We start from the raw sequence: 15132 nt of genomic DNA on the forward strand, positions 1-15132 counted from the left end.
ATTTAATATCTGAGTTTATAAAACATCAAGTGAGACATGCAAAGAAAGAAACTGCATGTGAGTCTCACTTGATGTTTTATAAACTCAGATATTAAATCCAGTTGCATGTGTGCACAGATTTGATTACATAAGAAGAAATGCTCTAGGATAAGAAGAAAAGGAAAACCAAAACCAAAACATAAAAAGCCTTGACATGCAGGTACCATGAGCAGAATTATTGATGTGCTGATGTGCTTTGTGTTTTGTAGTCTTCCCAGAATGTGTTTTTAGATGACCACTATATACCTCAGTTCTGAGTTGTACAAATCATAATTTTATAAGAAGTTTTTTGGCTCTAGTGAAGTGTGGAATATCAGCATGAAACTAGAGGTTCAGTTCAACTCTCTGCTCTTATTCCTTTATACATATCATCCCTAGCAATTTAGAAAATACACCATAGTGCGAAATGTAACTTTGTACCCACCTCCCTAAATTAACGATGATTGAATCATTTTGTTTGATGTTTTTAAAATATAACTAAAAGATTAAGGTAAGTCTGAAGTCTTCCTTGTCTGTAACCTTGGGCCCTTTTTCTCCTCCATCCCCCATAGGCAAGGGGCGGCGGGGCTGTGAGTTTGTTGTATATACCACCTAATCAATTTGTATTTGTATTTCATTTCATTTTAAATTTATTTTTAGGTACAAGCAGGTCATCAACACCAGCGATCTTTGCTTCTGATCCTGCAACCTGCCCCATTATCCCAGGCTGCGAAACAACAATTGAGATTTCCAAAGGGCGAACAGGGCTGGGCCTGAGTATTGTTGGAGGGTCGGACACTCTGCTGGTGAGGACACTCCCTGAGATGCTTCAGATCCAGTGAGCCCTGAGAGATCGCTATCTGGGAGAGTTCTGTCTGTTTTATTAAATGAAACATTAAGGCCTAGAAAGTTGCATCATTCGTTGTTATTTTAATTCGTAGAGCAAATACCAAAAATTGATTACTGGGACTTTTATTTTGCGTTGAGTACTGACTCAATAAGATAGTTACACTTGTGATTGTGACCTTTAGGTTCAAAATATTTCTGTTAGTTTACCTGTCTTTGCTACACTTTAATTGCCTATTTACTGCCTGGATATGGTTGGGTTGGGCCCATATTGAGAGGAGTCTGAATAACTGGATAATTATAGACAAAATTTTCTAAATGTCAAAAATCTTTTAAAATCTAATTATTGCATTTGTGGATAGGAAAAGTGATGTATATCTATCAGTTTCATTTGCAGATAGGAAAGGTGATGTATACCTATTATATGTATGTATGTATGATTTATATGTTTCATAATTTTTTCTTTAAATGTCCCTGTCATTAGAAAGATATATATAAACTTCTTTGAGCCTTGTAGCAAAAATTGCATTACACTTTTCTTTGCATTTTGATATGACTCCCTATGGATCCAGTGAGTATATAACCCTTCACATTATCTTTAAAAGTACAGTGTGGTTTTTTTTGTTTTGTTTTGTTTTTTTAAGATTTTATTCATTTATTTGACAGAGAGAGTGAGAGAGGGAACACAAGCAGGGGGAGTGGGAGAGGGAGAAGCAGGCTTCCCGCAGAGCGGGGAGCCCGATGTGGGGCTCAATCCCAGGACCCTGGGACCATGACCTGAGCCGAAGGCAGACGCTTAACCGACTGAGCCACCCAGGCGCCCCTAAAAGTACAGTGTGTTTTGACTTCATTTCTGCTCACCAGTCCTATGGAGGATGGGCTAAAGCATGAGTATGTCTTGTCTGGGCCCTTAGGGTGCCATTATTATCCACGAAGTTTATGAAGAAGGAGCAGCTTGTAAAGATGGAAGACTCTGGGCTGGAGATCAGATTCTAGAGGTACAGAATACCTTTATAATTAACAAAGAAAAAGCTACTCTGGGGAGGGCAGTCTCTGTTTCTTTCTTTGTTTCTTTCACTTCCTCTTTGCTCTTCCTTTATTTGACTCACCTGGCTCCTCACAGTGTCCCATTTCCGCACAGGTGAATGGAATTGACTTGAGAAAGGCCACGCATGATGAAGCAATACATGTCCTGAGACAGACCCCACCAAGAGTGCGCCTGACGCTCTACAGAGATGAGGCCCCATACAAAGAGGAAGATGTGTATGACACCCTCACTGTCGAGCTGCAGAAGAAGCCAGGGAAAGGCCTGGGATTAAGTATTGTTGGGAAAAGGTACGACTGAAGAGGGCAAACCTCATGATCTTTTGGAAATGACTGAATTTCAGTTCTTATAAAGAATATCATCAGTAGTCGAATCTTTATCAGCTGCTGTGTTCTGTGGGTGGCTGTTGTGATCCCGCTCAGCATCAAAAGACCTCACTTTTGAACTTTTTAAGTTAGGATTTTGGGGGATCTTGAGAATATTAAACAAAAAACTGTTTAGTATTTATTTTTTTTAAGGTTTTATTTATTTGAGAAAGAGAGAAAGCACATGAGCATGAGTAGGGTGAAGGGCAGAGGGAGAAGCAGACCTCCTGCTGAGCGGGGAGCCCAATCCAGGACTTGACCCCGGGACTCCAGGATCATGCCCTGAGCCGAAGGCAGACACTTAACCAACTGAGCCACCCAGGCGCCCCTGATTGATATTTCTTGAACACCTGCTGTGTGCCGGGGAATACATTATGTTCTGGGGAACAAAGTTAAATAAGACATGGTTCCTGACTGGGGCACCTGGGTGGCTCAATCATTAAGCATCTCCCTTCGGCTCAGGTCATGGTCCCAGGGTCCTGGGATCGAGCCCCACATCGGGCTCCTTGCTCTGCGGAAAGCCTGCTTCTCCTTCTCGCACTCCCCCTGCCTGTGTTCCCTCTCTCACTGTCTCTCTCTCTCTGTCAAAAAATAAATAAAATCTTAAAAAAAAAAAAAAAGACATGGTTCCTGACCTCAAGAAACTCACAATTTAGTCAACGAGAATTAAATATGTTCTTGCAACAAAGGATTCCACTGATGAGAGACAGAGACATACTGTGGGGGAGCTGTGGCAGCAGAGGAAAAGGGGACAAGTGACTCTATTTGAGGAAGCAGATTAGAGAAACTTCTCAGAAAAGAGGTGCCTGCGCTGAGGCTGAAAGTGATCAGTGATAGTTGGTCTATTCGTAGGGAGCAGAGGATACTCTAGGGAGAAGGATTGGCTGGAACATAAACATGCCATCAGAAGGGAACAGAAAGTAAGAGGCCAGGGTGGTAAATTGGTGAATAGGTATAAATTTAGTACCTAATTTAGTTAAGTATTTATAGATAAGTAATATTAACAAATACATGATCCAGTAATATCTTTTTCCAATATTCCAATATCTTTTTTTTTGAAGATTTTATTTATTTGTTTGAGAGACAAAATGAGCAGTGGGGAGGGGCAGAGGGAGAGAGAGAGAAGCAGACTCCGTGCTGAGCAGGGAGCCCGATGTGGGGCTCGATTCCAGGACCCTGAGATCATGACTTGAGCCGAAGGCAGACACTTAACCGACTGAGCCACCCAGATGCCCCAAGTTCCAACACCTTTATCTAAAGATGGGAAGGCAGAGGATCAGAAGGTGAAATGATGTGTTTGAGGGCCTGACCTTGGCAAGAAGAAACACAACCACATTTTCACTACACATTTCTACTTACAGTTATCTTTGTCTCTTGGCAAGAAAATCCTGGGTTGTTTGTAGTTTCCTGAATGAAAGGAAGATTGGAATAAGAATTGTATTTGTTCATTTTGCATGAATCCATCTTGCTTGCAAGTTAGATCCATAATAACTTAAAAGACATCACAGGAATGGTTCTTAAACAAATGGTTTCGGTTAGAGGTACACATTCATTGTTTATTTTCAAGAACATTAATGCTGGTGATAATACCAACATAGTTATGTAGCCACTGGTCAGTATTCATTCAGGGCTTCGTTACGGTGTGGAGAGGACCATAGACTTAGCACCCAAGAACTGACTCTTACGTCCCATTTTTCCTTTAACTGTGTGACCCATAAAGTGAGACAACAGTAGTGGTCACTTCAGCTCACAGTGCGTAATTGTTGAAGAATAAATATGCTTATGAAAGATCTGTTTAATCCATGAAATACTATAAGACATAAGCTATTATCACAGAAAATAATTCTAATAATATTGCCCCTATGTTGCTGAAAACAAACTTTTAAAGTCACAAGAATGGAGGTCACGTTTTCAGTTAAAAATGTTAGCTTTTCAATAAGTAAGCATTGCATTACAGTGGAGAAAAAATAGTCATGTTGAAATTCCAAATCATGTTTACAGAAATGATACCGGAGTGTTTGTGTCCGACATCGTCAAAGGAGGGATTGCCGATGCTGACGGCAGACTGGTGCAGGGAGACCAGATACTGACGGTGAACGCAGAAGATGTCCGGCACGCCACCCAGGAAGCTGTGGCCGCTTTGCTGAAGGTAAAGGTCAAACGCCGGCAAGGACTCTGTGCAGTAGGATGGAAGGAGGAGGAGATACTAACTGGGCCACCGCGGTCTAATAAGCACTGAATCCTCCTTATTTAAAAGGTTATCTCAAATAAGACACATTTCTAAGTAAGATGCCAAATTTTAGTGATAAATTTCTAACTAATAATAGCTTTATTATATTATGTATTTTCTATTATTAAATGTCAAGTGAAAGACTTTTCAGTTTTCAAGGTAGACACCCCTTAAGGCCCCACAGCTGGTAAATCACGCAGGAGGATTTAAACCTGTATGTCTAACTCCAGAAACCCAGGATCTCAGAACACCTCATTGTGCTTTCTCCTTAGACAATATAGTATTTTTTGCATGCCTAGGATTTATTTGTTAGAGGTCACAGGGAAGTTGTCTTCAATTCTTATTTTGTGTTTATAGCATTACGGCTTCTTTCAGCATTGTGTAATAGGTCTGTTCAGGTGCCATGTGGCAATAGAGTTTGCCCAGTTATCTGTTAAGGACAAAACAAGTTGTTGCGGTCATTGTTGTATTGTTTCAGTTTTGTTTTTTAAGCCCTGAGTTAGTTAGTACATTTGGCATATCTAACCCAGTATGTTTCATGAGACAGTTGCTCGATTCTCAGTTTCTCTTTAGCTCGGCACCAACAGTCTCCCTGTAAATCATGAGGCCATGAGACAGACGCTGGGTGTTGCCCCTGCTGCTGCTTGTTGTTACTCTTGTTTATGTTTTAGAAAAGCCTCCTTCCACAAAGGGTTGGAGGTATCCTTGACTATGGAAATCCCAAAAGGAGGAAGCCTTTCAAAAACCTAATCCTAAAGAGTGTATCTACTCCCGAAGATGATTATAGCATCTTGTTTGACCATTTTCCTAAAACAACCACTCCCCTAGTGTTCCCTAGGCACAGTGACCTTAGAAGTTGGAAGAATCAAAGCCGGTCCATTCCATTCAGAGAGGAGGCCTTCTCAAAGCAGCCAGGTGGGTAGCTGTGGGGTTCATCAGGGTGGTGCAGTCCACGCACTGGAGCAGCTCCGAGATGGCCCTGACAGTGGTCCGCACGCAGGCCGGGCCTCCGGCAGCTCGGCACAGTGGGCTGCAGACTCTTAGGCGGGGAAGAGCATCGGGTGAGCAGGGACAGGTGAACGAAATGGAGCTCTTGAGTGGTTTGCAAGTCATTCTCAGGAACTTCATTTCAGCCATTCTTTTCTTTTTCCATAATTGTACAAGTTAACCAATTAATATCTGTAATGCCTACCGACGTGATATATTTTTAAAGTATTTTATAACAAGCATTCAGCTGAAAAAAATCCCACGTAAGGTGAACTGTAGAAGCTCACCACCCTGTCTGAAGCTCACCGCCGTGTCGGTTCAAGATTGCTGGCACACTGCTCTCTTCACTTTTGTCTTCATCAGCCTGTCCTTGGAGAACCTTTACTCACCCCTTCAAGACTACCATTCATTTCCTGTTGACTGGCCCTAATTTTACAGTTTTTTCATAAGCCCCGGTCTATGTACAACATCAGTTTAAATTTAGCTTGAATGAAACTATGAAAATCCACTAAAATTTAAGTTGGTTGGAATCAATCTCATCCATTCTTTTAGCTTCAATTTATTTATGTCACTAGGCAAATTATTCCATAAAAAGAAAAAAATCATTAGATTTCAAATTATCAAATGCCACTGTTGCTTCACAGATATTTCTCTCTAGATGCATTAAAAGAATTGAATTCTGAAGTAAGTGGTATTTAGGGGATATTATTACTTCAAAACTTTCTAAAATAATTGTGTGTTTGTAGATGAGTGAAGGCAGCCTGTCATCATTCACTTTTCCACCTTCTGGATCTAGTACCTCTGAGTCACTGGAAAGTAGCTTGAAGAAGAATGCATGTAAGATTGGTTTGATATTTTAAGCATGATTTACTGGTTTGAATTTTGGTAACCGACACTGATTTTTTCCCCTGTATCAGTTTACCTCTGAGCTCTCATTCCTCAGATCATTTCATATCCTAATATGGGTGCAGAGGTGCATGTCGGCAAAAATTCTGAGCAATATGAAGCTGCGTCTTTGTTGTTTAGTTTTTCCATTTGTTGTTTTTTCTGTAAGATATACTAAACGTTAGAATCAGGATTCTGTAACTTTTTCTTACTAAGCAGACGGGTATGCTTGATTTTTATTTCCTTTTTCTGTTTAATCTAACACCAGTAATTCAGAAAATGCCATTAAGTGAAGCCTTCTTTTTCCATGAAGACTGCAAAAATTTTGATTGAGAAAATTAGTATGATCCTCCTGTGTTTTAATTACATGAAATCATGATGCGGAGGGTTTTTTGGCTTGGAGTATTGGTTGAAAGTTGTTCAAATTGAAGAACTAACCATATGGCAATCTCTGTTTGCAATGTGACTAATATTCTAGAAATTTAGCCACTTAAGTCCATGAATTCCTTTTAATGTGTCCATGACTTTATTTTTCTCAGCTGTGCACTTTCTATCCAAAGCCTATTCTGCCCTTGACTCATTGAAAGTGGATTATGCAGTTATATAATCAATGATTAAAATAAGAAGGAAGAAATGGGGTAGTGTGCACATTTTTCCAAGTGGAAAAATAAAGATTCCCTATGTGAGACAGATTTAATCATGTGTACTGGCAACTTTGAGCACCCTCTTTAAAAAAGAAACAATTAGTGTATCTCATTTAGTCCTATTCCAGCTTCAGGCGTTGACTAAAATTTAATTGAACATAAAAATACTTTAATAACCGTATTTTTTTTTTCACTTTACAGTGGCATCTGAAATACAGGGATTAAGAACAGTTGAAATAAAAAAGGTAACTTGGGGAAGAGAAAACAATATAAACTCTGTTGACCTCAGAGGCATCTCCATATATATTTTCCTATTAGCTGTCTCACTGTTTTACCATACCATCATAAAAATTATGTGTTGTATACAGTGGAAATACCACAGTAGTCTTCACTGAATTTCCTGGTCACAGGACCTTGTATGAAAAATCATTGTCGGTGTATCCTGTGTTGCCAAAAATGGCATCCACCCAACCCCACACGAAGTGTCACCCCACCTCTCACCTCTCATACTGCAAAGCAAGCCTCTGCCTTCCACAGATCCTTCTTATTCTCGTGAAACAGATTCCCCTGACAGCCGTGCACAAGAGAGAACATAAAAGCAGCTACAGTTTATTGAGCCTTTGCTCTCTGCTGAGCATTCTTGGAGATGCATCATCGTGCTGTCACCGTCTCCTGCACTATCTTCTGCAAGCCCCCTGCTAGGGCTCCTCTGATCTCCGTTTTGTCACTGAAGGTCTAGTGACTCATTAAGAGGGCTGAACTTGGTCAGGTCCCAACATTTGTAACTGTGGGTTCCTGGCTTTGAATACAGATCTCTCTGATTCCAAAATTGGGGTCTTTCTCTTCATCAGTGTACCCGCTTTTCATCACCCCCACAGCATGATTTTCATTTAATGTGTTTTGATTTCTTTTATTTCCTGGACAGATGCTTATTTTCCTAAGTCACACTAAGGACCCGTGTCAAATGAAGTAATACGGTTTTCTTGAACTTCATTTTCCTCACACCTCAAAGACCTGAGTTAACTGTAGGGCATCGGGCCAAAGACACCAAACATCAATTTAAAATACCACATTGACCGAAATATTTTGATCTCTTGCATGACAGGGGCCTACTGACTCACTGGGAATCAGCATTGCTGGAGGAGTGGGCAGCCCACTTGGGGATGTTCCCATATTTATTGCAATGATGCACCCAAATGGAGTTGCAGCTCAGACCCAGAAACTCAGAGTAAGTTCTACTAATAACGGAGGCAGCCCTCACAAATCTGGCAGAAGTTTTATAAACCCTTTGGATGTGCCACTTGCTGCAGCCAGTTTTCAATGTCTATATCTGCTTTTAAATACGCTAATCCGACCACAGCAGGGTTTGCTTTGAGTAAAGGTGAAGAAAAGGAAGAGAGGAGAATTTGCTATGGAATGCAGATTGATAAGTAAATGAGACGGGAAGATCTCCTGTTGCTTCTTAGTAGTTTTTACTTGTTTACAACTCTGAAAGAAGGTAAAACAAAGTGTTTCAGAACACCAGTATGAGATGAAATTTTCTCCTTATATGTGTCACTGGTTTAAATGCCAGTTTAACATCATTAAATTGAAAACTATCATTTATGTTGCAATTGATCATCCATTTTGCAGAAGTTTAATATAAATGTGACTTACATTGTGAAACTATACAAAACGTGCTTCAAAGTTGAGGGATTATGCTAAGGTAGAGCCCTATTTATGCTGACTGTCCAGGTCTGGAATCATGTGAATGTTCCATTCAAGCCTCAATGGCGTAAAATCTGCGTGGCCTCATGGGTCACAAAGCATCTCAAAACATAAGCACCTCTTAGTTTAGTCCCTAAACTAGAAATGGTTCAATCTCTTTTGATATCTGAACTTGTGACTGACTGACACTTAAAAATTGATTGTTGCAGGTAGCAGAAAACTTTTCTGTGCGGGACCTATCATGGATACTTGGGTCTTTGTGGGACAAGCAGGTCTCTGTGGCAGCGATTCAGCTCTGCCCTGTGAAAGCAATGAATAAGCAGGGCTGTCTTCCATCCAAACTTTGTCAACAAAAACAAGCAGTGGGCCAGAGGTGGCCTCAAGTCACAGCTGACTTAGAGTCCCAGCTAATGTGTGTAATAATAACATCCAAAGAAATTCTGGTTTTTAAATGCTATCAGGTATTTTATTCTTTAATAAGAAGCAATGTCTTACCCAGGAGAAATGAAGAGAAGGGAAGAGTGATTTTCCCCCCGGAGACTACCGAACTCCATCATCATGGACTGCTTCTTTTCATTGTGGCCACTTCTTGAAATGATTGGCTTCCTTCGTTATATTTCAGTTGCTGAGGGCAGTGTGTATGTGATGTGCCAGGTAGAGAAGGAAGTGATTGTTCAGGTCTCAGGGTCCCACTCTCCATGGCTGCTCTAGCAGATGGCTGGTTTCTTGCCTCCCTTGCAGGTTGGGGACCGGATTGTCACTATCTGTGGCACTTCCACTGAGGGGATGACTCACACCCAAGCAGTTAACTTACTGAAAAATGCCTCGGGCTCCATTGAAATGCAGGTAAGAGTTGTATCCCAGGCACTCTTCACGGTATGGGTGGCTTGAGGACACAGGAACTTTAAGCATTAAAGCAGTAAAAGTCCTTAAATCTCCTGATAGCATTTTATTCAATATTTCCTGTGAACATAAATGATTTCACTGAGAGTTCCAAGAAAGTATGTATGAAACATTTTATCCTGATGCATTCTTTGTTTCATACTTTATATCTAAAGGGAAAAAAATACAAGGTCTTAGCAGTAAATGATTAATTGCTAGAATGTTAAGTGGTATGAGTGGCTGTGTATTCTGAAGTTCTTTAAAAAATAATTGCATGTGAGACCATGTTTGAAAAAGATCAAAGAACTTTGCAGAATTGAATTACTAAAAGATTTTTGCTGTCAGTTGAAGAGGCCGCTGGACCTTGTGAAATTTCTCTTTGGTTGTATATCAGGTTCACAGAAATGATTAAGTGGACAATAAAGTACATGTTTTAATCCAAATGTTGTTTTTGAGGGAAAATTACTGATGTCTCCCTGGCCACATGAACACATGTTTTTCTCTTTCTGTTTCTCCCGCACACAGGTGGTTGCTGGAGGAGATGTGAGTGTGGTCACAGGTCATCAGCAGGAGCCAGCCACTTCTAGTCTTTCTTTCACTGGGCTGACGTCAAGCAGTATATTTCAGGATGATTTAGGGTGAGTGCACATATTGTGGCTTCTATGTCCCTACCACTCACATAAAGGTGAAGAAACAGGAGACGAGGTATGAGATACGAAAACCAAGTGTTTCTAAACTGTTAAGTAATTGTGGCATGGATTTAGTTTATCAGGTGGGGACAGACAGCATGCCACTACCCTTCCCACGGTTTTGGCTCTGAGTTTTTTGGGGGACATTTTAGTCTTGACGTCACTACCCTATGTGACATGGAACAGATCAAACCTATCCTTTTGAAATTCCAACATTGCCAACTCATTTAATAAATCATCCTTTTGATTAAAAAATTCACAGTTCCCCAACATGTGAGTACAAAAGAGATCATAAAGAGGGGAAGAGAGGGACATATGAGAATTTTTAAATAATTTGATGTAGTCTTTACATTGCTAGTAGTGGATTTTTCTCTCTGAGCTTGGGAGTCCTGATGTTTGTGATTTACTCCACGGTAGACCTCTGTGCTGTAGCCTTCTTCCTTTAAATAACCTGGGAAAAGAATGTGCATGCATGCAATGAGAACTTGTCGTGAACATGTTAGTTCAGGGGAACTGTAAATGAGTAATAGAAGTAGGGTGTTAAGTAGGATTTTTTTGGATTATGTAAATTTAAAATACTGAGCACAGCATGCACGGACAGTTCAAGCATCCCCAAAATACCCATAATATACTCACTGTCAGTAGCACTGAGATTTATACTGGTTCTAGGTGGATGTCAGATAATCCGTAACTTACAGATATGATTTTAAAAATCGAAAACCTCTTTTTTTTTTCTTTTTTCCCTTTACTGTAGACCTCCTCAGTGTAAATCTATTACACTAGACCGAGGACCAGATGGCTTAGGCTTCAGTATAGTAGGAGGATATGGCAGCCCTCATGGAGACTTACCCATTTATGTTAAAACGGTGTTTGCGAAGGTAAGCTTGCACATTTTAACCACCCCCTTGCCCCCTAAACATTCATTAATAGTGGTCAGCAGCTGGCTTATTAGTTTATGGCCTGAGGTAACGCCAAATGGTTAACAGTTGATCATTTTCTTTTGGAACTCCCTTCAGTAACAGGTCATTAAATATTTTTGTCCAATTTGAGCTTTAGTTATATTTAAAGGAAAATAGGCTCAAATTGAAATTCCATGGGAACTCTTGACAATATGCAATAAAAATATTAATGAACTTTAGTTTGACAGTAAGACCTGATTTTTTTGTCCTTTGAAAACAGGTTGCCTATGATTGATTGTCTTTTGAAAATGGGACATTTTAAATATGTATGCTGTAGAGTGCTGGCATTTCTTTTCCTTTGTGGTTTTTTTTTTTTTTTTTGGTTGTGAAATATAAAATAGACATGGAAAAGTACAGAAAATAGTTACACAGGTTAAATAACTAATAGGGCATTTATTTTGCAGTTTAATGTTATTGAATAAAATAGAAAATTTACAACTGAAAAAATTGCAGAGTATCCAGAAGCTCTGTCACCTGCAGTAAATCAGCTATTTGCAATCAGGGAATTCAGTTTTTTAAAAAATTGCATTTAGTTGTAATGATACAGTAAGTATTCTATTTTAAGGATGTTTAGAATAAGAATAAATTTATTGCAACATTGGTGAAGCCGTTAAAATAATTCAAACCCTTATAATTATTGTTAATATGTTCTTAAGACATTTTTTCAGGAGCTCCAAAATTGGACATAATTTCCTGCAGGAGAAAATCTGGAATCTCGAGATTTTACAGTGCAAAGAAGCAAACAAACCTTATGGCTGACCTATTAAACAGTTTGATCCAGGGTTTTAGATTAGTGCTGTCGTCCTTTAAAGTGCCTACCTGTGGAGGTTTCATTCCATTATTTTGAAAAAGAATTATTATTTTTAACCAACTTCAAGTGCTGTATCTACAGCAACCTAGTTATAGGCTTAATTTATGAGATTTTTTAAAAGCCATTGGTGTGTCCAAAAATACAAACAGCATTTGTCAGTGAATAGAAGAGTCATGCAGTCCTTTTCCTCAGCCTTGGAACAATTTATTTAAGGCATGCTAGTTAGAACATATTTTAAGAATTTCATCATTATGGATTCCTCATTAACTTTTCCATATTTTTAATCTTCTATTTAATTGCATAATTGCCTACTCTAAGCATGCCTTAAGATGGGATGCTTTTTCACACAGCAATGTCTGTGTTTAATCTGAACCATTTAAGGCCCATAAGAAATATGAAGACTCCACACGCCCTGGGGAAGTAAAGAACAAGCAGCTCGAGCAGCCTATTCAAAGCCACAGAAAGAATTACAGTTAGACTTTGTAGGACTCGCGTCCTGCCCTGCCCTTGTCAACGTGTGTGTGGGCTTCATGCTTCTGCAGACCTTCGGGTTCCGTGGCCTCATGCCCTTGTCCTGTAAAACTGCTTTTGTTCCTGTCTAGTCCTTTGTCGTCTTCTGTAAGCCTTCTTTACAGGATAAAAAACCCTGGATTCTATGAAATCATTCCTGCTAGGCAAATTCCCAAATATTCTTTATTAATTTGAGTTCCCACCAACTGCTGTGCTGAACAGCCAAAAACCGTCCAACTAATCTATTGACTGCTGAATTCTCTCTGAAACTGGAATCTCGGTGCTAAAACCATTTAGGAGCGAGACCTCCTTTGTGTCTGTTCATCATTGCTTAATGGCTGTGGAGCACCCAGGGAGCACCGAGAGCAGTGTGTGTGTACATGCAGAGCAGTTTACATTCTTGTTTAGATCTTTTTCTGTTGTGTAGCAGCGAGGCAGCATTTTTTGAGAAGCAAACAAGCCTGCTTTATAATTGCAGGGAGCAGCCTCGGAAGACGGGCGTCTCAAAAGGGGTGATCAGATCATTGCTGTCAATGGGCAGAGTCTGGAAGGGGTGACCCACGAAGAAGCTGTGGCCATCCTCAAGCGGACGAAGGGAACTGTCACTTTGATGGTTCTCTCCTGAATTTACTGCAGAGTGGGGCCAATTCAGCCCCCTGCTCCCATCCCACACTGTGAAGGGAATGGAACTGCTCTTGCGGATGACTTTCCCCCGCGCCGTCTTCATCAGGCTCTTCAGAACTCTGGGGGGAAAGTACCATTTAAGTTTTTTTTCTCATGTGGAAATGATTTTCTGGCAACCTAGCATCACTTTTCCTTTCTCCTTGGATTTTGTGAACATAAACTCAAAGGGAAGGACTGTGTGCATAGGTAAACCCAGTCTTCTAAAGATGTCTGACATTCGGCAGTCACATGTGCAGAAATTATGATGTGCTGAACGGGTTAGTAGAGAAAGAAAAAAATAATTCCAAAGCGAAAACTAAGAGAAATGGCTTTAGTAAATTAGGGTGAGAATGAAAATATAAAAGAAAAAGGAAAATCTCAAGTTTTATATAAAAAAATGCTTCATTTTTGTCAGTCCAACTCCTCCCCATTTCTAACTAGAAAAGAAAATAAAACATTTTTCTCTATTGAAAATCCTTAAAAATACTCTCAGTATTTAAAATATTTGAATATTATAAAAAATTGCATATCCCCTCCTTTAATATACCCATACATATTTTCCTCCTAAAATGGGTTTCTAAGATTGAGTAAACAGCAATTATATGAAGCAATGTCCCTAAGTTGGTAAAGAACACAGCTGATGCAAATCTTGATGTTCATTTTTATTTTTGACCTGTTATGAAATATTTTCATGTTTCCGTAAGTAAGATGGTGATGCCACCCACTATTGACTGTGGTTTCTCTAGAAAGCAGCCGTGCTAGCCACGGAGGAGCATGGAAGTCTCTCAGAATCTTTAATGCTGGTTTTAACCGATGCAACACTAAAAATGCGTGCTGTGCAATTGGTTTTCAATTACTATTAATCTTAATGACAGAGAAAAAAGCAATGTGTTAGTAATTATTTTGGTTGTGTGCCATTAGTAAATTGATAGAAAAATTAAGGGGATTAACATAACTTCATTTCATTGCCTTATATTAACATCTTATAATACAATAGTTTAAGACTAAGGGAAACAGATGGAGCTGTTTATTGAGACAACTGGTGAGGAATTATCATGTGTTCATTCCCATTTTAGAGCGTGAAACTCCTACATTAGAATATATAAAGTCACTTTAAATATTATCTATATTTGTAACAGAAGTAGTGTACAGATATTTTATTACAGCACTTTTGTGTAAATGGAGTACCGAAGTGAATAAATAACAAGTTTCATGGTGCACAAATAAAGAAACAGGCGTATTTTTTTGTTCTTTTTACTGGGAAAAAGCTTCACTATATTGTTCAAGATTTACAATTTAAAACTGGTTTTTATCATGTCTAACTGAACATATGGGGTCCATAGTTACCATCAGAACTTTGGACACCATCGTTATGAAAAGCTCGATGTTTCTTACATCCAGAAGTTTTACTAATACCGAAGTGTCTGGTCTGTATCTGTTTTTCTGACGTGCTATGTTAATGCAGTAATATTCTAAATTGTTCTTGGGGGTAGTCAAGAACTAAAGCGATTTCAGAAAGGAAAAGTCATAATGAAGTTATTTATGTTAATAGAGGCAAAAAGTCTGATTTGAACACTGAGCGAGGAATTGGGGAACATTTGTTCTGCTAGTTCTTGCCCTGCACTAGCTAATGCATGTGTGCATTCCGTCTGATTCACTCATCTGTAAAATGATAGGTCATCTTACCTCAAAGCTTGCATCCAGTTCTAAAATAGAAGCATTCTATGATTCTTATACAGAATGGACAGGACCACACATTGCAACAGTTCAGGAGGTGTTCTCCCCAGCACTCCATGGTAGACTCGAGAGGAGCAACTTAACCAACCAAATTAAAGTTTCAGTAAATATGTGGGAGTACCCCAAGGAGAACAGTCCCAGGTAAGTGTCTGTA

The 15132-nt window shown here is 39.5% G+C and overlaps 1 protein-coding gene across 12 annotated transcripts in view; it reads left to right on the forward strand.

The window, feature by feature from the left end:
* MPDZ (multiple PDZ domain crumbs cell polarity complex component) overlaps positions 1-14473 on the forward strand; it is a 160782-nt gene extending 146309 nt beyond the window's left edge. For all 12 annotated transcript variants that reach the window (XM_032392440.1, XM_032392443.1, XM_032392449.1 and 9 more), the window contains 12 exons: positions 679-824; positions 1779-1862; positions 2006-2199; positions 4276-4423; positions 5333-5419; positions 6238-6328; positions 7222-7265; positions 8126-8248; positions 9469-9573; positions 10135-10247; positions 11053-11176; positions 13057-14473. In XM_032392440.1, coding sequence (XP_032248331.1) covers positions 679-824; positions 1779-1862; positions 2006-2199; positions 4276-4423; positions 5333-5419; positions 6238-6328; positions 7222-7265; positions 8126-8248; positions 9469-9573; positions 10135-10247; positions 11053-11176; positions 13057-13203 — 1406 coding nt within the window. In that variant the 3' untranslated portion in view covers positions 13204-14473. The remainder of the gene's footprint in view (positions 1-678; positions 825-1778; positions 1863-2005; positions 2200-4275; positions 4424-5332; positions 5420-6237; positions 6329-7221; positions 7266-8125; positions 8249-9468; positions 9574-10134; positions 10248-11052; positions 11177-13056) is intronic.
* Positions 14474-15132: the final 659 nt, after the last annotated feature.

Source organism: Phoca vitulina, unplaced genomic scaffold, assembly GCF_004348235.1.
Source record: "Phoca vitulina isolate PV1807 unplaced genomic scaffold, GSC_HSeal_1.0 scaffold67, whole genome shotgun sequence".
NCBI lineage: Eukaryota > Metazoa > Chordata > Mammalia > Carnivora > Phocidae > Phoca > Phoca vitulina.